The 21,281-nt window shown below is 44.1% G+C and overlaps 1 protein-coding gene across 1 annotated transcript; it reads right to left on the minus strand.

The window, feature by feature from the left end:
* Positions 1-421: 421 nt before the first annotated feature.
* On the minus strand, positions 422-17,015 carry LOC310797240 (importin-13-like; the record flags this gene model as incomplete). Its single annotated transcript, XM_083659596.1, has 21 exons — positions 16,947-17,015; positions 16,245-16,370; positions 15,292-15,944; positions 14,399-14,539; positions 14,072-14,213; positions 10,121-10,287; positions 9,384-9,504; positions 8,472-8,619; positions 7,580-7,761; positions 7,003-7,029; positions 6,778-6,912; positions 6,373-6,519; positions 3,597-3,677; positions 3,285-3,422; positions 3,079-3,175; positions 2,526-2,578; positions 2,126-2,192; positions 1,697-1,755; positions 1,445-1,534; positions 675-856; positions 422-518 (listed from the first exon to the last, which is right to left on the minus strand). Exons 1-21 carry the CDS (start codon positions 17,010-17,012, stop codon positions 422-424), a joined length of 2,919 nt encoding a protein of 972 aa, XP_083515722.1. The 5' UTR covers positions 17,013-17,015.
* Between the last annotated feature and the right edge of the window lie 4,266 nt (positions 17,016-21,281).

Consider the following 21,281-nt stretch of genomic DNA (forward strand, 5'->3'; position numbering starts at 1 on the left):
TGGAACAACTTGAAGTTGTAACTGTCACCGAGACACTTGTCTCTCACTGTATATCGGAACTGACAAAGAAAAGTATTTTATAAAAAAATATTGTCTCATACAGGCCCATTCATTCAAATATTAGTTAATTGGCAGCAAAGTCAAGCAATACCACAATCCACTTAAACAGAAACGCTACCTCTGTGAATGCACACTTCTGCCATAGTGTTTTAGTATTACTTTTAATAGTCCAGTGTCACCCACTTTAAACGATCACATGTGGCTCTGTCTTCAGTCATCGTACAACAGCACCAGGCGCCACTGCACCAGCCAATTGATGGTTGCATTCAGATAGTTTTTTTTTACTAACTTTCCCCTCGACCTTTGACCTTTCTCAGAGACTGAGGAAGGAGGAGTCCGACAGGAACGCTGGGAGCTGAGGCTAGTAATCTGTGGAGAATCCCGTCCCCTGCAGGCCTCGGCACAGCAGAGAGAACTCCTTCACAATCTCTTTAACACGGCGCTTGTTGGTCTGCTCCCTGGGAGAAACAAACAGATTGATATAGTTGATTGATTGATTGATTGACTTCATTCATGGCCAAAAAAAGATCAGAGGACTAGCATGTAAAGGTGTAAACACTTATTTCCAACACGGATCGAAACATGTCACCTTGTACTGCTAGTTTGAATAGTACCTTAGAAGCTGCTGGCTGAAGGAGTCCTTCTGCTCCATGGAGACCTGGGCAGAGGGGAAGCCCGGGGTCTGCAGTACCTCCTTCAGCCACTGGGCCAGCAGGGCCGGACAGTGTCTGTTCAGACTGAGCAGCACCTCAGAGAAGTGCTCCGTCAGGCTGCGGGGGGCGCCACCTCCAACCGCCTGTCACACGAGCAAAGAGAGATGCTTCCATTCCAACATAGTCTGTTTGAATGAGACTGAATGCCACAGAGAGACTGCATCGCATTGACTCTCTGGATTTGATTTGGATTGCAGGCTAACAACCCTGAAGTGCCCCTGCATTAGACATTTTCATATTATGCTATGTTCCATCTGTTTTACATATTTTAAGCATTGCCTGAGACAGAAAAGCACAGTAGTCTGACTATAAACATATACGAGCAAGCTGGATAGGAGCTGTCTTACTACAAGACCTGTTAAACACAGAGCAGTCTAACAGTTCTGCATTCATTCCTCAATTCATAAAAGCTAGTGGGTGGGTGTTCATCTCCAACATCATCTTAGTTACAAATGATTGATATCCCATGATGCTGACAAGCAGGGGCGTTTCAGAAGAAAAATATTTTCATATGAAGTTTGCTTATTGTGTCTTGCATACTTCACTAGGTCAGTGTTTCCCAAACTATGCGTCGCGGAGCCGTGGGGGGTGGGTCGCCAACTGGTCGTCATGGCAACTCATTACCGTATGATTATGTCGTCATGGCAACTCATTACCGTATGATTATTCACCTGGAGTAGGGTCTCTGTCAGGAGCTTCCCATCCCTCTGTAATACTTCCCCAATGGGTGGCATGTCTTTACAGCGAGGCAACAACTCTGTCTGTCAGGGACGGCATGGCACAAATAACAAAACGTGTGTAAGGTGATGAACTGAAATGATGTGTTTGGCAAAAATTGCAGTGCCGTTAACATTTTTTACGTTCTGATTACAGATAATTGGGAGTTAACTGTTAAAGTGAAGCATACTCCTGCCTCCACTCACAAAGAACAAGCTGGCGGATTTGACCGTGGGCGTCTCTGGAAATTTGAGTGAGAGAACCCCTGGGCAAACGAGAGAGGATAAAAAGAACATTTCTTAATGATTAGGTAACCACAAAACCACTTTCCTAGGCAGATTTTCAAGAACGGAGAAAGAGAGACAAAAAGATTTTGAGAGAAAATTTGATGCAGCATTTTCAACACAACATTTTTGTTGAATGACCTTATCAAGCTTAGCAAGGTCAGAATTTGAATTTGATAGCACAGATAAATTTAGAAGGGGTAAGCTCGTGCCATGCCATTCATTCTCATAATTCATTTGACATGCTTCTCAGAAATTGTTGATCCTCTAATGATGCTATGAATGTGTAAGTCATGTCTGTAATCCATGTCAATGTGTCAGAATGCCGTGTAGATGCCGTGTGATACTCACCACAGTAAAACAGGGCTTTCACATCCAACTGCTCAGACAGGTACAGATCAGGCTTCCTTTTAAGAATCTAATGGTGAAAAATATACAAACTGCTGAATTAACTGTATGTCTGACACAGATCTGTATAAAGATGGGTAAGTATGGGGGTAAATCGTTCATATTATTGCAATTTATGCGTCAAAAATATATATAAAACCATTTGGTAAACCACAAAACACAGATTCAAAATCCACAAACACATCATGATCCACACATAGAATTCGGTGACTTGTACTTTAAAAAACAGAATTTGAATTAATGCAAAGTGATTTGTCTTGATGTGTGGATCGTATTCTATTTGTAGATTGTTTCGCATTTGTCTTCAGGATTTTGACACGACTGTTCGTAAAGTCAAACCAACCTGAGCGTGAAGTTGCATAAATGATTCCGCGATATCCGGATGATCCCTCGGGCCTGCACAATGAACATAACATCATCAGCAAAGACAAAGATACAACTCAGAATTCATCTGATAGAGAGCCAAAGTGAACGTCACTTCCTGCTTCAGCACTGTACCAGAGATTTACATCTGCCATTTATTTTCCCATAGACATTTCGTAAAAAAAAATGCGTATAAAAAGAGTTTTACTCTAACCAAACGGTACAGATATATTTAGAAACAGGAGAGATTGCATAACATTTAACTCGGACCAAAACGTAAAAAAAATGCTGGTTTAAAGAAAATGTTTTTCTATGTTGTTGTTTTTAAATTTTGGTCCGAGTGAAATGTTCTATGGTCTCTCCCTATTCTAAATATAGCTAAACCGTTTGGTTTGACCAAGTAAAACACTTTTTATAAGCATTTTACGAAATGTCTATGGGAAAATAAATTGAGAAAGAAAATCTCTGGTACAGTGCTGAAGCAGGAAGTGACGTTCACTTTGCCTCTCTATTCATCTTTGGCCCTTCACTACCTTGCTGGAAGATGGCGAGGGTAGCGGACGTCAACACTTCAATGAGGCTTTTGATGGAAGAGATGTGCTGTTCCTCCCCAGCAAAGATGTGAACCATCTACAATGACAGATATACAGGATTTCACAGACAGACTCTCCCGCAGTTTTTCCGAGCCGACGGACCGCTCGACCTAGGAAAAAAAAAAGAGCGGACCGCGGAGGCGTACCTGACGCGCAAGGTCCAGAGCCGAGGCTTGCGGGAAGGCGCTGTAGATCTGCCCCAGCATCTGGCTCAGCTGCGCCACCATGGGGCCAAAGTCGTGTAGGAGGGTTCTAACGGACTTCTCGAACACCCCGCACACCGCCTGGGGGAGGAGGAGCGCTGTGAGAGTGTGAGTCAGTAAGCACGCACACGCACACACACACACACACACACACACACACACACACCATGCCCACACAAACTCATACATGCACACATTGCACAACATCATACACATATGTGAAGGACATATTACCAGCAGTAAAAACCCTCTTACCTCCACTACTTCTGAGTCATGGAGCCACTTGCTGAGGATGGTTTGGATCAGTGCAAACACTTGCTGTAACACAACCACCACCTGAAAATATGACATTTAAGCGCTTCAGCCATAATTTGTCAGTCAATATATCCACACAAAATTGTATGAAGAGCTGTAATGTCTTTAAAATACATTGCACGTTTCAACATTGTAGCCTACATGTTCAGAAATTTGATGTGAGGGAAAATAAACAAACCTCCACACATTATATAACCCTGCTATCGGGAGACAGTTGAAGAAACACCATACCAACCCCGAAGATAGTTGCCATAGTAAACAAGGATAGTGTAACAGTAGATACGTAGATAGACACTAGAGTAGCCGTGTTCATTGAGATATACAATACGATGAAAGCAGGGCCGGACTGGGACCATAATTCAGGCCGGGCATTAGATAGCATGCAGGCCAGGCCAACACACGCGGGCCGGACACACATGCCGGTGACCTTGAAAAATTTGGGACATTTGAAGCAAGATTTGGTGAATATAATGCTAACGTGATGTTACATGTTATGTTACCTATTTGTTCACTAATAGAATTCAACATTGCCTAGATAACTGCAAGTATAATATGAAGACGTAAAAACAAAAACATGCCTCTGTACAAAAGCTTCACAGCAAACTTCATTTAAGGAAGAGTGCAGTGTCCTGTCTTGGCTTGTCTGAGGTTAAATGCAAATACAAAAAAATCAAACTGCTTCATCTCCACTTTAAACTGTATTGTGCAGTCCTACTGATAATCCCATAAAGCACATTAATGTGAAAGCAATAAGCATATAGCCTACATGTTTCACTTTATGCTCTGAAATTGTAGCCTACCTGAAGGTTCCTGATTCTGATCAGTTCAACACCACCTCCAGCTCTGCAGGAGCACCTGCTGCAGTGCTAGTGCTGCTTCTGCCTCCTTCTCCACTTTTGTGAAGAAAACCCCAAAAGCAATCCAACCCATACTTTCAGTTTAGTCACTACTGTTTACATTTGACCAATGGGATTTTTTATATAGCCTAATATAAATAAATACATAAATAAAAACATAAATAAAAACATAAATAAATAAATAAATAAATAAATAAATAAATAAATAAATAAATACAGATTACCGTAAATTCCAGACTATAAGCCGCACCTTTTTTCCCGTTTTTTGGGCTTTTTTGGCCCCTGCGGCTTATATAACGGTGTGGCTTATCTATGGATTTTTTCAAAAAAAAAAAAAAAAAAAATCTCTCTTTTTTAGCACTCTTTCTAACTATAAATCCTATATAACTATAATAAGTTTTAATTTCCTCTCTTGCCCTCTTTTCACCACACTGTATGACACTGTATGACACTGTGTGCACTGTAAAAAACAACACAGGTGGTGTTGTGTTATGTTGTTTTGTTGAAATGTTAATAAATGGGAGCTTCCTACCTGTAAGCTACCCTTACATATGGTAATTAAACATTAAAGCAGCTACGAGCAACTTTTTCGATTGTTATTAAACAGTATAAATTTAATATCAATGCATCACATCTTACCTCTAATAGTCGACGAGACCAAAGCCGTGTGTATCTGAGATTGCTCCCTTAGGTGATTATTAAGTCTATAGTCTGTCTAAACTCGCGCCAACAGGGGGCTCTCTAGAGCGACCGGACCGGGTAACCCGGAAGTGAAACGCGGAAGTGAAACCAGGAAGTGAAACGCAGCTGCCTGCCTCGCCGTTTGCGCTGCCTAGCAACATAACATAAACAATGTGAACGCCACGCATACTCGCGGGAACATCTCTCGTTATATTCTAACAGGTTTTTGGAAGTTATTTTGTGGTTATGGCCGAAGTGGCTGCTGCAAACCGTTTCATTTCAATTCCTGATCTGCCCTGGCTACAGACACACTAACACTGGCCGATTCACTCGGGGTTCAAGCGAGACTACTCTGCGTTGATCTCGTCGACTATTAGAGGTAAGATGTGATGCATTGATATTAAATTTATACTGTTTAATAACAATCGAAAAAGTTGCTCGTAGCTGCTTTAAAACACAATAAAAAAAAAAAAAAACATTAAAACACCCGCGGCTTATAGTCCGGTGCGGCTTATATAAGAAAAAAATAGTCAACTTTGCAGGTGCGGCTTATACACCGGTGCGGCTTATAGTCCGGAATTTACGGTAGTGTTAATTTAATTTCTCTCGAATATTCTAGAGGCAATAGACAATTGTCTACCACTGATATTGTAGTTTAGGCCAAGACACAACATAGGCTCCTTGCTTTCCACCTCTCTGCACCTCTTTTCTTCTCCATTTTGGCACCATTGAACAGCAAGCCCCGCCCACCCGTGCTGGGGTCTCAGCAGCTTCTGACTGAAAAGTTAAGCCTGCCTGCCTGCCTGCCTGCCTGCAATCTGCGCAACTAGGAACACTTATACATACTGGCATGCTGTTCAGTGAGTGGCCTGGCCTCCACAATTTTTTTTTCTTTTTTTTGCAGGCCATGCCAGGCCAGGCCACCGGGCATCTGCCCGAAGCGCTCGATTATGCAGTCTGCGCCTGGATGAAAGTCTAATTTTATTAATAGGATACAGCTACTTTGGTCTAATTTGGGTGATACATGCAACTTTACTTCACTTTGGCACTGCACTTCAAAGCGATTTCAGCCGCTCGCACGTTGTGCTGGTTGAGTTTTCCAGGTTGCACTATCATCACCAACAGCAATGGAGCCACTCAAAGTGCAGTGACAGTCTAGGCCCCGCCCCCGGACTTACCGGGTTGTGTGTGGCCGGGGAGGGTGTGTGTCTGCTGCTGGCTGCTCCCTCCAGGCCGTCTGACTGTCTGCTGATGTCCAGAGTGGTGAACAGACTGGACAGCATCCCCAGGATGTGGATAATAGACAGTTTGTTAGTGGGGTTGGGCTGTAAAGAGAGAGAAAGAGAGAGGATGGGTCAGACATATAGAGGCTCTGTTTGGCTGGCTTACAAACAAGACATTTGACTTAGTGCAAGTAAGCGGTCACATCACAAGTAGAAGATGGAGCAATACAGAAAAACAATCTCAAACTATAAAGTGCAAAGTAAAAAGTCCTTTAAAGTGACATATAATGGGCGGAGGGATAGTGGTAGTCACTTGTCGGTTGTGCTGAGTATTTGTGTGGTTCTTCCAGTCTGCCTTACCTCCTGCTGGGCCAGTGTGTCCAGCCTCTGGACGTGGGGGGTGATGAGGGAGTGCAGGTTGCCCAGAATCTCCTCTACGGGCAGGGCCGACAGGAGGAACCCCAGGGCCTGCATCAGCCACATGCACTGGCTGCTCTGCACACACACACATACTGTATAGCAGAGAGAAGGCTGGTGCACTCAGAGTAACGTGGAACTGTCAAGTGTTGAAGGCTGTATACTGACCTTATGGATTTCTTTTACTAGTACATCCTAGAAAGAAAGGGAAAGAAAAACATACACATTTCAGTGAGTTTACACATTTCCATGAAATAAATCACACTTAAAGGTGCTACAGTTTATCTAACATTTTAACATCAATAAGTCATCTGTCAGTCTGAGAAATGACTATAATGCAAACAAAGACATTCGCCAAGAACATTGGCAGCCTCTACTGGCCTCTACGCTGCATTTTACATTGTGTGCCATCAGGTCCGATTTCATCTGCTGGATTACTTTATGGCAGAAACGGAGACTGATTTATGGCACAAAACGGTAAGATGGTTGCTGTTCTTCCAGCAAAAACATTTCATGGAACATTTCATGGAAAATGTGGTCTTAATTGTGGCCTTTGAGAAGCACTAAGCGATAGAGGCAACCAATCGACTCAACCATGGTCCCATTTGTTTATGGCAGTTAATTACACCAAGCAAGGTATCACAATCAATATGACAATAATGTACTGTATTGATGTTTAAGAAGGCCACACCTTTAAAGACTGCTCTAAACATGGTGATATCTATAACCAAGCTGTCCCTCTGACCTGCGACACTGTCATGATGTCATGGACATAGGGGCCCAGGTCTTGTCTGCACTCCCTGCAGATCCTCTTCAGGGTGGACACACTGGACACAGACAGCTCCGCCTTCACCAGGCCCTGGAGCACCATGGGTAATATGCCACCCAGCATCACCGGGTGGTCGGCCAGCCACTCGGCCAGGGAGCCTACAGGGCGAGAGACGTCATGGAGCCAGTAAAAGAAAGGGCATATCCAAATGCCACCAAAGAGGTAGAAACAAGCCTGCTAGAACATGACAGTTGTGACCATTGACTTCAGGCAATACAACTTTTAATGATGTTTCAGATCAAACCCTTGAGAGTGATGCCACGCCTCTATAGAATACAGCATTACAGAAGATAATGGCTTATACAATGTCTTATATTGTAATTGTCTGTTTCCCTCAGCAACTTAGTCAGAATGGATCGTTTTTCCATCCACCTTCTTTGAGATAAAGCGTCTATGTCAGTTTAGCCGGATCTGCATGATCTGCAGATGACAAACTGCCTTTGAGAAGCAGGCAGATATCATAAACACAAGGTTCAGGAAGAGGGCGGGGTTATGCAAATTAATTTAAACTGGTTTTGCAACATTATGTAAAACCAGTGTGTCCTAAATGACATGCAATCATGATGCCATCCCCAGTCTGGCATCATTTTTAACCTCAAGGACATCATCATCTACTTGTTGAAATGCCCGTGCAGCTTCGGTTACATTGATAAAACTAGACTCACACTATAGTTTACTTTGTAAATATTGGCTTGTATATTGATTTACACAATGACTTTGTGTGGAACAATACGCTGAGAATATTAAATGAGTGACACTGTTACTGTGAACAGGGACACTCTGGAAAGCAGATGTGTGGAAAGGTTACCTATGGTGTACATGACCGTGTCAGCCAGCATGACGTTGCTGATGTTGATTCTGGGGATCAGGCCTATAAGGCCTGGGATAACGTCAGAGTAGTTCACGTCTATGGTCTCCGCTATGGACTGGAAGCCAAATAACAGCGCCTCAGTGTCCTGGAGAAGGAGAAAAGGTGTGCGGACTGCTCAAGAGAGAGAGGAAGACAACAAGACAACACGATCTGGAACAGGTAGGCAGACAGAGTTACTGGACACGCTCTCCAGGAAATCTGCCATTTTTCAACCAGCTTTGTATCATTACAATGTCGGTAGTCTCGCTTGCCAGACTATCTCTGTTTCGCGCTGTATCTACAATGTCGCTATTACAGTATATGCAGATGAACAGTGTTTACCTTCCCTCAATGTTTCCTGCACCGAGAGCTCCCTGTTCGTCTGCCTGGGGAAAAACTCTGCTTTTTCACAGGTGCAACCAAAACATTAACGAGGGTCCGCGGCACTGGAACACCTAAATGGATTAGAAGTTGGAGACCCTCATTAATGTTTTGCTTGCACCTGTGTTACTTCCTGCCTTTTAGATACAAAATGGCTGCTGTGAAAACGGTCCATGGCTCGTTAAGGCTCTCGACGCAACTGTCCGTGGATGCGCGCATACGAAAACGAGTAAATACAATCAGTAGCTCGAATAACAGCCATGCGAACCGCCGCAGCTTCAAGTTGCTCTCTTCCTCGAACCAGTGACATCTATGATGGAGGAAGTAGAGTAGATCCTGAAGCCATGCCCCAGAGACAGAGAGAAGATTAAAAAAACTGCCTTTGTTTTTCACATTATATGCCGATTCCGGATAGATTGAGAGAGAGCTGGTTGAAATGCGGAAAAGTTATTTTTTAGGCATTGTGATGTGAGGTGGGAATGACCTTACCTGCCATACAGCTGACTGTTGGGGGTCCATCAGCTGCCTGCCCAGCCTATCATAGAGGTTACTGAGGAGCTCCGCCCCCAGCATTTCATACACATACATCAGAGTGTCGGAGATGTCCACTCTGCAACGCAAACACAACCAGAGGAGCACATAGATACACTTCAACACACAATCCTAGAATAAGAATGCAAAGTATCTGCGTGTGTGTGAGCAGAAAATTGTGTTCAGCCACAGCTATGCCATTTTACGTGCGATCGCGCTGAATCTTTCAGGAAGTGTAAAGAGCAATTCATAATTAGGTAATTATTATGGCTGACTAAATTAGTGGCCAAAATGAGTGAACACAGGTTCAGCACCATGGACAGCTCCATTTGTTAGCTAGGGATGGAAGACACCTGAGTGGAGGAGCACACCTAGTTGGAATCAGCCAGGAAAGTGGACTATAAAAACCTTCCAGGAAGAGAGAGGGGAGGGGCTCCATGCCAACTCTGTCAGCGAGGCCTGACTAAAGGGCCAATGATCGTGTGCTCCAATGGGTGTCACACAGGAACGGGTATTCTGCTAGTGTAAAAGAGAACTGGTTTGGAGGTGGAGTTAATACCGTAACTATCTGCAAGTGTAATAGAGAAATGAAGCTTATAAACATAGCCATAGACTGAGAGATCTTTGGTCCACTCATGTCCAGAAAGCTTTGTTTGTTGTTTGTTGTGTTGGAGACCTTCAGTGTCCCGTCGTACCTGTAGATTCTGAACTGCTCCTTGTCGTCAGAGGACCAGGAGGCGTACTCCTCCTGAGAGGGGTAGTGGGATTTATGCAGCAGCACGTCCACCAGCTGGAAGTAGACGGGCCTGTACACCTGCAGGTAAACTGCCTGCTTCTCCTCGTCAAACGACAGGATGTCGTCCTGAACATGGCAACAATCACAACCAAACCATTACAACTAGGGATGTTCGATATTGGCTTTTTTACCGATATCCGATATCCGATAATGTCCAACTCTTAATTTCCGATATCGATATCAACCGATATCAACCGATACCGATATAAGCGGGCTTTTTTTCCACCAAAATTTCACGTAACAAGTTACATAATGTAGCTTAATGTAGCTGAAGAGTTTAATAATATGCATGTTGTGTTAAAGTTGTAAGTGTTAGAGAAGCGAGCTTGTGACCAGAAGGTCGTCGGTTCAATCCCCGGGACCGGCAGGATAAATCTGGGTGGGGAAAGTGAAAAGGCAGCGCTTGCCCCTCCCTCATTACCACCACTGAGGTGCCCTTGAGCAAGGCCCTTAACCCCAACCGCTCCAGTGGAGCTGCTCAGTGGCCAACAGATCAGACTGTGGTTGTACTGGTCAGCTTCCAGGTATGAATGTGTGTGTGATAATATCGGACATCCCTAATTACAACACAAATTAAAGAAGCAGTGCTGATCTCTGTGTTTCTTAATACGCACAGAGACACGGTTGCAAGCAATTACCTTCTCATATAAACATATCCACCTTATTTTTGAATGCCCCACTGTAAAAAAAATAATTGTGGGTACAAGGTCCGGTTTAACGTGACTTATTGTTGCAGCTTGCCATTTCCTTTGTTATACTCTGCTGCAGACCCGAATTATAAACCGGAAACTGGAGTACGTTATAAAAGTTATAAATATAATCACGTTATAAACAACTAACCAACGCTGGGGGTCCGTAATGGAAACAGTGTTACTCGAAATGGTTAAAAGTTGAATCAATTTGGTCATTCAGTGGCGTTTTACTGCCATGTAAAGTAACTATTAGGCTAGCCGCTAGCATTAGCCACAGTAGCCGACTACCCACAATGCATTACGTTATCCCAGCGCCCGAAGCAATATTTTTTTCCGGATGATGGCGAAGGCTGGAGGCACCCTCTCTGCCTGTGATTGGCCTAGAGAAGAAGACGTTAAACATCTGTGTCTGTATTGCACATTCAAACCTTAAACAATTCCAGAATAACAGATTAATATATCTTTACAATAAGTTTGGAAATTCTAATGAATAGTGATGGTTTTCTTTGACTAAGATGAGATGAAAATGACTTTGACACTTAGTCGACGAAAACTTGACTAAATAAAATCTGGATGAGGTTGACTAAATATGATAAGAGTTTGAGAGAAAGTGGATTATAGCTCACTCAGCTAAACATGTGAATGTTGTGTGATATGCAAAGGTTGTTGGTTCAATCCCAGCCTCAGGCATTTTCTTAAAAAGTACTCACATTATAAGCTGCAGTAGTGATCCTTCTTTATCATCACCAGTAGTTTGAACACTGATAGAAATAAGCTGATGAAGTAGACTAGTCAGTCCCTGACTCTAGCTCAACTCACTGGTACAAATCTCACCTGTCTCACTCTTTATGCTGCTGAGAGGAGGAGATAATGCACACTCTCTCTCTCTGTCTCGCTCTCTTTCTCTGTCTCTCTCACGCAGCTTAAACGCTGCTGGGCGGAGGAGACGATGCTCTCTCTCTGAGTATGCACTTTTTTCTTTTTAGGTAGGTAACGTTTGCTGCTAGTAATATAATTTATATTCAAGATATATTTTAATTACTTTACCTACCTATCCATGCGAGCTCAATTAGTCCCTGACTTTTATTACTTCTAAGTTCATGTACGTGTCTTTTACTACTTTTTAAGTACATTGTACATGTCTTTTTTATATCTGCTTGCACACAAATTGTCCTTCTGGGACAAATAATAAACTTGAATCTTGAATCTTGAATCTCTTTATGCTCTGTGTTATTGTCAGTGTGAATACAGTGTGTAGAAATCAGAAGCTTAACTCCCAACAGCTCATAGCTCAGTCGGCTGAGCGGCTGTGTCACTGTCTCTGTCTGACAGGTAGACTGTTGGTTTGATTCCCGATGGAGGAGACATATTACAGCACTGCACTGTCTTTAACATCACCAGCGTAGCAGAAACACAGAGCGGCACAGCGCCTCCTACAGATCCACAGAAATGGACACTGTGGACAGACATGTCATATACTGAGTCTAGAGCAGTTTTATCAAAAATATGTTTTTACGCCTAGCGGCACAAAGCATATTTCCGATGTCAGTAAAATTTCAGCTCTCTGTGGTTTTCTGTCTCATAACCCTCAGCTCATGTCTCTGCAGAGGTCAGGGGGGGAGAACATCCCCCCCCTTAGATCCAGGCAGTGCCAGCTGAACGGGAATCGAACCCACAACCTCTGGCCCCGGTGTCCCTGTGTGTATTATTCCTTCACACCACCAACTGCCCTTCACACTCACAGCTCTTCTCCGGGCGCTCTTGTCTCTTCCCTCTGCCTGTCACCATTCAAAACTGACTGAGGCTCGAACCCATGACCGCAAAAGCAGCAGAGGTCTCAATATTGCCAGGCAGCAAGCTTACTCTCTGTGCCACCAAGTCAGACTGATTGAATCAGGTTTTCTCAGGGCTTTAAATGACTCTTTCCTCTGCCTGTCACCATTCAAAACTGACTGAGGCTCGAACCCATGACCGCAAAAGCGGCAGAGGTCTCAATATTGCCAGGCAGCAAGCCTACTCTCTGTGCCACCAAGTCAGATTGATTGAATGAGGTTTTCTCAGGGCTTTAAATGACTCTTTCCTCTGGCTGTCGACATTCAAAACTGACTGAGGATCGAACCCACAAGCTCAAATGTCACTGAGGCTCAAACCCACAAGCTCCAAACTGCTAGACAGCAATCCAACTCTCTGAGCTAGTGGGTCACAGTGATTAACACTAGAAGATTAAAGTATAGTCTTTATGCATCTTAAAATATGTTTTGAAGGGACCTTTTAAGTTGAATAGTATTTGAATTATATTAATATGGCGTGAGTTTCTATTCGCCTTGCACAGAACACCTTTTACTTTTATACTTGAGTACATTTCAGAGCCTGTACTTTTTTCCTTTTACTTGAGTAATTCAGTTGAATCAGTACTTCTGCTTTACCAGTCTTTTTTACACAAATAACTGTACTTCTACTTAATCAGAGCAACAATGTGATTAAATTTGGAATGACAAGAAAAAATTACACGTCTGTGCAATAGGCTAAGTAGGCAGAAATAACTCAGATATAGGGTTTGCTATTGTAACGTTCCATATAATGAAGTATCTCATGCTTGTTGATTTAATGATTGTTTTGCACCTGCTGCTCACGTTTGAGATACTTCTGGCTCGCCTGGAAAGAAGGTGGGAGCAGCCGAGTACAGTCAGCCAATCAGAGGCAGAGAGGGGCGGGTCATGCCTTCGCCATCATGGGGAAAAAAATATTGCGCACCCCGAACGACACGGCTGGAGAGCAGAATGGCTCTGCTGTAAAATCCTCATAGACGTTTTTTTTGTCAAGTTAAAACAGTCTATTACACCGGAAGCGGAAGAAGCACCCATCAGGCATCATGGCAGCTAGAAATAAGGTGGATAAGTAAGAAAAATGGTAAATCATGAGGCCCCGTTTTTGCGGCATACAGATATGCACACAAAGACACCCTGTAGCACTTGAAATTAATTAACTGTCATAAACGGCAATCAGCTGACCCAATCAATCAACCCAACATCCACTATGGGGCACTTAACATTTATCTGCACACCAAAGGGAAATCTGAGTAGGATTCTGGGAGCGTTTGTTCTCTACAAAACCTGTTAACACATTGCCATTCTAACATATTGGCACAGTCTCCATACCTGCAGAGTGTACCAGAAGGTGAGGGTGAGGGAGCTGGTGGTCTCGCTGACTGGGTAGTGTCCAGGGATGCCAGTGCAGAACAGAATCATGTTGACCAAGGCCAGGTATTCTTGCCAGCGCTCCACCTGCTCCAACAAAATCCTGCCAACACAAGGAAGAAACAAATAGTTCAGATAAGCCAAATAGTGGAGCCAGGTTATTATAGGATGAGGTTGTGTGTGTGTGTGTGTGTGTGTGTGTGTGTGTGTGTGTGTGTGTGTGTGTGTGTGTGTGTGTGTGTGTGTGTGTATGTGTGTGTGTGTGTGCGTGCATGCGTGCGTGTGTACCTGGAGTGTGTTTCCCCCAGAGCGACCGCGATGCGACAGATCCCGTGTGATGTCTCCATGTCTCCGCCCTGAGCTGCTGCCTTCAGCTGGTCATGGAGCCCCAGCACCAGAGGCATCAGGTTCACCAGAGCATCAGTGTACCTGCACACATGTCATTATGGACTCCCACATATACCAGCAGGCAGCATGCACGAGTATGCATACATACATACATACATGTGTGTGTACGTAGACACACACACACACACACACACACACACACACACATACACACACACACACACACACACACACACACACACACACACACACACACACACACACACATGGTGCTTTCATGGTGACCTCATGCTGCACTACTGTAGTAGGCGTAAATAATTTCTAACCAATAAAACCACGTTGTCAATCCCGCCCCTCCACATCCCTCCCATCAAAACGCTAACACTTTATTTCGATAGTGCGCCTATAGTCTACAGAGCATTTGTAACATTTCAAGAGCTTATTAGTTGACATTAGTTACATTCAACAATTCAACTGTATCGCTTTGTCTGTCGATGTTTTAACAGCTTAGTTGAGATCAGGTCAACAAACAGATTCTGTTTGCTTCATGTTCCACACACCTGCGGTTCATCAATTGTCACATTATACTTTATAGATCATTTGTGAAACATCTGTTCAGTTGAATTGTTGAATGTGAGCTAATAAGGTTTAGACTTTTGAATGATCCCTCACTCCCTGCATGATGTCCTGCCCCAACACCCTGTTTCAAATCCAGGAAGTAATGATGGGGCTCTTTATTCTTCAGCCATGTTCTTACTAATGAACCTGACAAATACAACACACACTCTACTGTTGTTGAATGTTATGACTGCGCTCCAGCTTATAGACCTCACCTCTGGCAGTCAGGCTGTGAGATGGCGTTGACGATGGTCTCCACGGCCGTGTCAAAGAGCTCGGGGCTGGACAGTGCGGTGAAGCAGTCCTGGACCAGACCCTGGCTCTCCCCGAGCGGGACGTCCAGTGCCAGCCAGCTGGACAGGCAGCGCAGCACCCTCTCCTTCACCTGCTCGGGGGAGTCCTGGCTCTGGAGCAGCTGACGCAACAGGGGACACACCACCGTCCACTCCCCAGCCAGGGCCTCCCTCAGCTGGGTGCGGCGAGCCTGAGCCAGCCGGCTGCTCTGGAACTCCTCGGGCAGCACGGTGAGCAGCTCCAGCAGCGCGAGGCAGCGGGCGTGGGGGTCCTCGTCGGCCACCGCAGCGCCCGAGCCGGCCGCGCCGCCTTCGGGCTCGGCTTTCTCCGGTTGGAACGCCCTCACCATTTCTGCCACCGGTTGGGGCCAAGCCTGTGGGATCAGGTTAAGAGCTAAAGAGGCCAGCGCCACACACAGCCTAGTCAGCACCATTTTGGGCCCCGAGGAGAAGTGCAAGATGTGGGAGAGAAGCTGCATCTTTAGGCTCTGGTGCTGGTCCATGTGGAGGTCGCTCCAGTGATGGGAGATCTTGGTGTGGAGGGTGCTGGCGCCGAAGAACTGGATCTCTGGGAGCTGTGATGAGAGAGCAACGAGACAGGGAACAGATCCAGACATTATAACGCTAATAGCGGTTTCTTTCAGCAGTGAGAAATATTGAGCGTCTCCCTTTGCGTTGCTGCTCCAACCAGCACTCTTTGGGGGAACGCTGACATCCACCCCATCTATCTTAACCATAGCGTTGCCCAAGATCCCTTAGCACCTCATGTACTTTCTTTGCCCTCCTGCAAAGAAAGTACATGAGGTGCTAAGGGATCTTGTGCAAGTAGACAGTAGATCTTGACAGTAGAAACGGCAGAACAGAAAGCAGCAGACCTTGTCAGGATGGAGCAGGGCCCAGCAGAACTGCCATGCCTGTGCAGAGGTCTGGGCCTGGGTCAGCCACTTCTGGGCTACATTTTTATGCTCCATGTCTGGGTCATAGTACAGCTGGTAGAGAGCCTGAGGAACGGGAGGAGAACAGTGTGTGGATAGAAATCGTGATCGAAATCATCAATGAATACCCCTTTATTTTCAAGATTCAAGATTCAAGATTTGATTATGTTGTCAAGGTATTATCTTATGCAACAAGCTGACAATTACATAATTGCTTGCTATTGTTGCAATTAAAGCACCATAGAAATGAACAGAAGTGGATGTGACCAATTGTTTGAAAGGGGTTAAAAAAAGTGTTGTCATGGCAACTAATCCAGAGCACATGGTGATGGTTATTATTAGGACAGCATATGCTTATAGCTGGTATCATGTTACAAAACGGCCTAAAACCCCTGTGTTGAACTACAATATCGGCTACTGCCCATCGCCTTTAATTTGTTGTATGGTTAACATTACTCGATTGATCGTGTAAACTCAACTATAGCCTATGTGAGTAGAATGCAAATATTAGGTTGTTTTGGTTGTAGCTACATAGGGTAATCAGTTTAATCGCAGTGTTTCCTGAAGCTGTCACTGAAGCCGCATCTATAATTCAATAAACAGTAATTCAATAAAGTGGCTTTTCACTGAATGACAACTTACCGACTCCACGTTCTTCACCGATAAGTCCAACTCCGGGCTTTCTCCCGGGTTGGCTGGGAGCTCCATCGGGCGCAGCGTGTGAGACACCTCCTGTTGTTCTAGGCTTAGTAATTCAGGCCTGGCTGGTGCAAAAATAAATAACTAGAATAAAACGAGCGCTCACTGTCCTAGTTCGTGTAAAAGAACACCGAGGTGGGTCAGTCAGCTGTCCATATTGCTGCGACTGTGGGCAGTGCGCTCATGCGTGCCGAAATACTGACCTCTGGAGACTAGAAGTTGTTGTCTCACATGATCACTATGAACAAAGACCAGGCAGCTGTTATCACTGACTTCCTCTAAAGACAAAAGACTCGTAGTGAGTCTGAAAACAGTGCTCGTCCACACTGCCAGGCTTGACCAGGCACGTAAATGTTATAATACTGTTGTGGCTGCAGCAACAGGCGCGCCTGCCCTGACGCACCGACAACTGCGCATCTGACGCACTGACAGCTGAGCGAAGTGCGCCACCAAGCCTTCACAGCGGAGAACTGCGAGTACTGCCTATCAGAGGGAAAGATGAATTGTTCTGAAAGGGAAAACAGAGGTGGGGAGAGAGAGAGAGAGAGAGAGAGAGAGAGAGAGAGAGAGAGAGAGAGAGAGATGAGAGAGACGTGTAAAGGTGGTTGCACTTTGCTCATTAGAATATTATTTATTATAGCCGAATATTGTTTATTATAAGGACCTTCTCTGTCGCGCGCCTGCCATGGAGCCCCACCCCTCCTGCTCTTCTGCCCGACTCCCTCAGGATATTTTTAGCGCCGCTGATGATGTTCCCTGTCAAATAACGTAACGGAAACAACCCCTATCTCTCGCAAAGAACGGAGCTGGCGCGGAGAAAGGGCGCACGAATCGGTCCGTTTTCATTGGAAGAACGCGGCGGATGAGATGAAAATTGCTATTAATTTGGTGTTTTGCGCGCTGGTGGTCCTTACCGGCGCGCTGGTGGTCCTTACCGGCTCATCGCAGACAAAAGGTAGGGTATCATCGTCGGTGTGTGTGTGTGTGTGTGTGTGTGTGTGTGTGTGTGTGTGTGTGTGTGTGTGTGTGTGTGTGTGTGTGTGTGTGTGTGTGTGTGTGTGTGTGTGTGTGTGTGTGTGTGTGTGTGTGTGTGTGTGTGTGTGTGTGTGTGTGTGTGTGTGTGTGTGTGTGTGTGTGTGTGTGTGTGTGTGTGTGTGTGTGTGTGTGTGAGAGAGAGAGAGAGAGAGAGAGAGAGATGTGGTAAGGCTTGACGACATCTGATGTGAGATAGCTTGTTGACTGAACACATGATGCTCTCGCAGTAGGCAGAAAGTTGATACTGACCCCGCACTGTTGGCTGCATTTTGTATTATTTGATTCAGCCTACAACTCTACTGGATGATGTGTGTAGCTACTTACTACAGGTTTATATTTCCATTCTTCACCCAGTGTTGTGATCTAGAGCAGTGGTCCTCAACGTGTGGTCCGCGGACCACCAGTGGTCCTTGAGGGGGTTCCAGGGGGTCCCCAACAAATTGATGAATTAGTAGCTACACTTCACCATTTAATTCACAAGAAATTAACACAATTAGAGAATGGAGAAGAATGACTGTTTTGATCACAGTTTCACTGTTCTCTCCCATCGGCTAATGTAGTCATAGAATTCTGTACAAAACCATAAATATTCCCAGATTTGAGTCTGAGAGACAACATTTTTATCAAATGGGGTTCAGATTCTAATGTGGACTAAATTATGTGTCCTTGATATGAAAAGGTTTGAGAATCACTGATCTAGAGTGAGCTAAATTTAATATAGCCTATTCATTTGCTCCACCACCCACCCAGGCTTGACTAAAGAATAGACATGATATTTCCATTAATTGTATGACTTGGATACGTTCTTGCATGCATAATAAATGCACTTGTAATTCAGACCTTTCAGATGACCCCATTTCCTTAATTAGCAAACCTAATTACTAATTAGACCACTGTCAAACTGACATATGACAGGATCTCTGGCCACTCGGCAATGCTCCCTTCTTGACCTGCTTCATTCAATTCTGGACAGAACCAGAATCAATTAGTCACATAATAATGTGGCAACATCCTAGACCTAGAAATCAAACTGATGAGAAGCTATCAGAGAAGACCTTTGACAATAACACCTAAAACAACATTCATTCTACATTTAAAACACAACCTGCAAGTGTGCCCCAGTTTCTGATCTAAATTGTGATTTTTATTATTATTATTTTACGTATTACTTTATTTTCTACAATTTAGGCTATGTTTTATTGTGTAACTAAACCCCCTGCTGTCATTCCTCTGCCAGGTCTCCCCATGGAAAAGAGATTTTGAATGTCAAAGGGACTTCCTGGTAAAACATAGGCTATTGGAAAAAAACATATAGGCTTTAAGAAATACAGTAACTTATGCTATCAGAATACAAGGAGTATTCTGATATGTTTGTCTGGAAGGAAACTGTGAATGTGCTTTATGTTATTAGCAAAAAGTGTATCCTTTCATTCCTATAATAGCATGTATCTTATTATAAAGGTCGCAGCAGCCCTGTACCTGCTATCCTCACCCCAACTGCCATCCCAAGCCAGACTGGAGCCTCAGCATCCTCTGTCCTGCCTGTCCTGCAAGCCACAACTGTTACCGAGGCCGGAGGGTTCGTCCAACCAGAGCCTGCGGCAGATACCACATACATGAATAAATTGATCCAATCACAGCCTGCGATGGATACAACATACAGGAATAAATTGGCGACCACAACCACCTCCACAACTGTCATGACTGTTAGCCCAGGTCAGCCCAACACCTCTCACCCAGGTAAAGACCAACCTTTTATGTGGAGACCCTAATATGAAGCACACTTTAACACAACACACTCTCACATGGCACAAATAACACAGAGACAGGAATTTACAGTCAACATTTTGTCCATAATTGTCAATTGTACATCTATACATACATTTCCATTTCATTCTATTCACTTTATTAATATGATCATGTTCAAGTTCAAGTTCAAGTAGTTTATTAATGTCCCAAAGGGCAAATTGGATTACAGCAAGGCGTAGAGCAGGGGTGGGCAACTATTTTTCATGGGGGGCCACATGAGAAACCCAGATTGTTGCCGGGGGCCGAACAAATATTGTCATGCCGTAACCCATGGATGGGCAACTTTGATGATAGAGAGGGCCACAAAAAAATGTCCTCGCTACCAGATTTTGCTGAGGGCTGAACGGCGCCAGCACGAAAAATTTGGGGCATTTGAAGCCAGGTTTAGAGGAATAACTCATTTTAAATTAACAATTGTGATGTCATTATTCAGTCTTAACCACCAATATTTGATCCTTTTCCTCACTCACTCCTATGTCACCACCTGCTCTCCCTGCAGGGCTTGAAATTAACTTTTTTCACCACCTGCCAATATGGCTGCTAGATTTTAAAGTTACCAGCCAATTAGAATTTCCACTAGCCAAAATGTTTTTCTTGAAATAAACCAGAATATGAGTGGGTTAATTTAAGCATAAGTATCAGTAAGTGGCCCGGGATTCTCAAAGCCTGTGTTGAGGGTCACACAAGAACAAAAATGCACTCTTGAAGCTAAATAAATCCAAAACCAACAAGTTAATTATTTAAATTTCTACTTCAATGTAGAACAGTAATTTCTTACACATGAGATTACTTTTAGCCTTTTAGTCATAAATATTATTGAAAGATATTCCATATTTCAGACTGAAATGCTATAACAGAAGAGTATTGCCCAGAATGACATGAACATTTGGACACTTATTCAGCGGGTATATTGCATGTTGCGTTCAAGTGCACTGTAAAAAAAACAAAAAAACTTTTTTTTTTTTTTTTTTTTGCAATTCCATCGCGGGCCACACAGGGGGCGCCCGCGGGCCGCATACGGCCCGCGGGCCGTATGTTGCCCATGTATGGCGTAGAGGCTTGAAACGTAAAAACATAAAGTGCAAACCATACATACAATGTCATAAATAATCAGGATGTAACAACATTTAGACATACGATGAGCCAATATAAAAGAGCATACGTCTGGTGCGGCTGATAAATAAAATAAAACAACACTAATAACTTAAGAAGGGGATGAGCCAGCGGCTGATACGGCCGATAAGACAGTATAAAAACAAATTAAAAAACAAATAAAAAAACATAAGAAGAGCTAAGAACATAAAAGAGCCGACTGCTGGTATAGCAGATTGATGAAACGTTAATTCCTCAGTCATCTTTTCCTTCCTCCAGCGGCATTCACTGCACGGATGGAGGAAGGGACAAAGGAATACTTATACCTGTTTTTGGTGGTCC

The sequence above is a fragment of the Poromitra crassiceps genome (genome assembly GCF_964638095.1).
Source record: "Poromitra crassiceps genome assembly, chromosome: 23".
Taxonomy (NCBI): Eukaryota; Metazoa; Chordata; class Actinopteri; order Beryciformes; family Melamphaidae; genus Poromitra; species Poromitra crassiceps.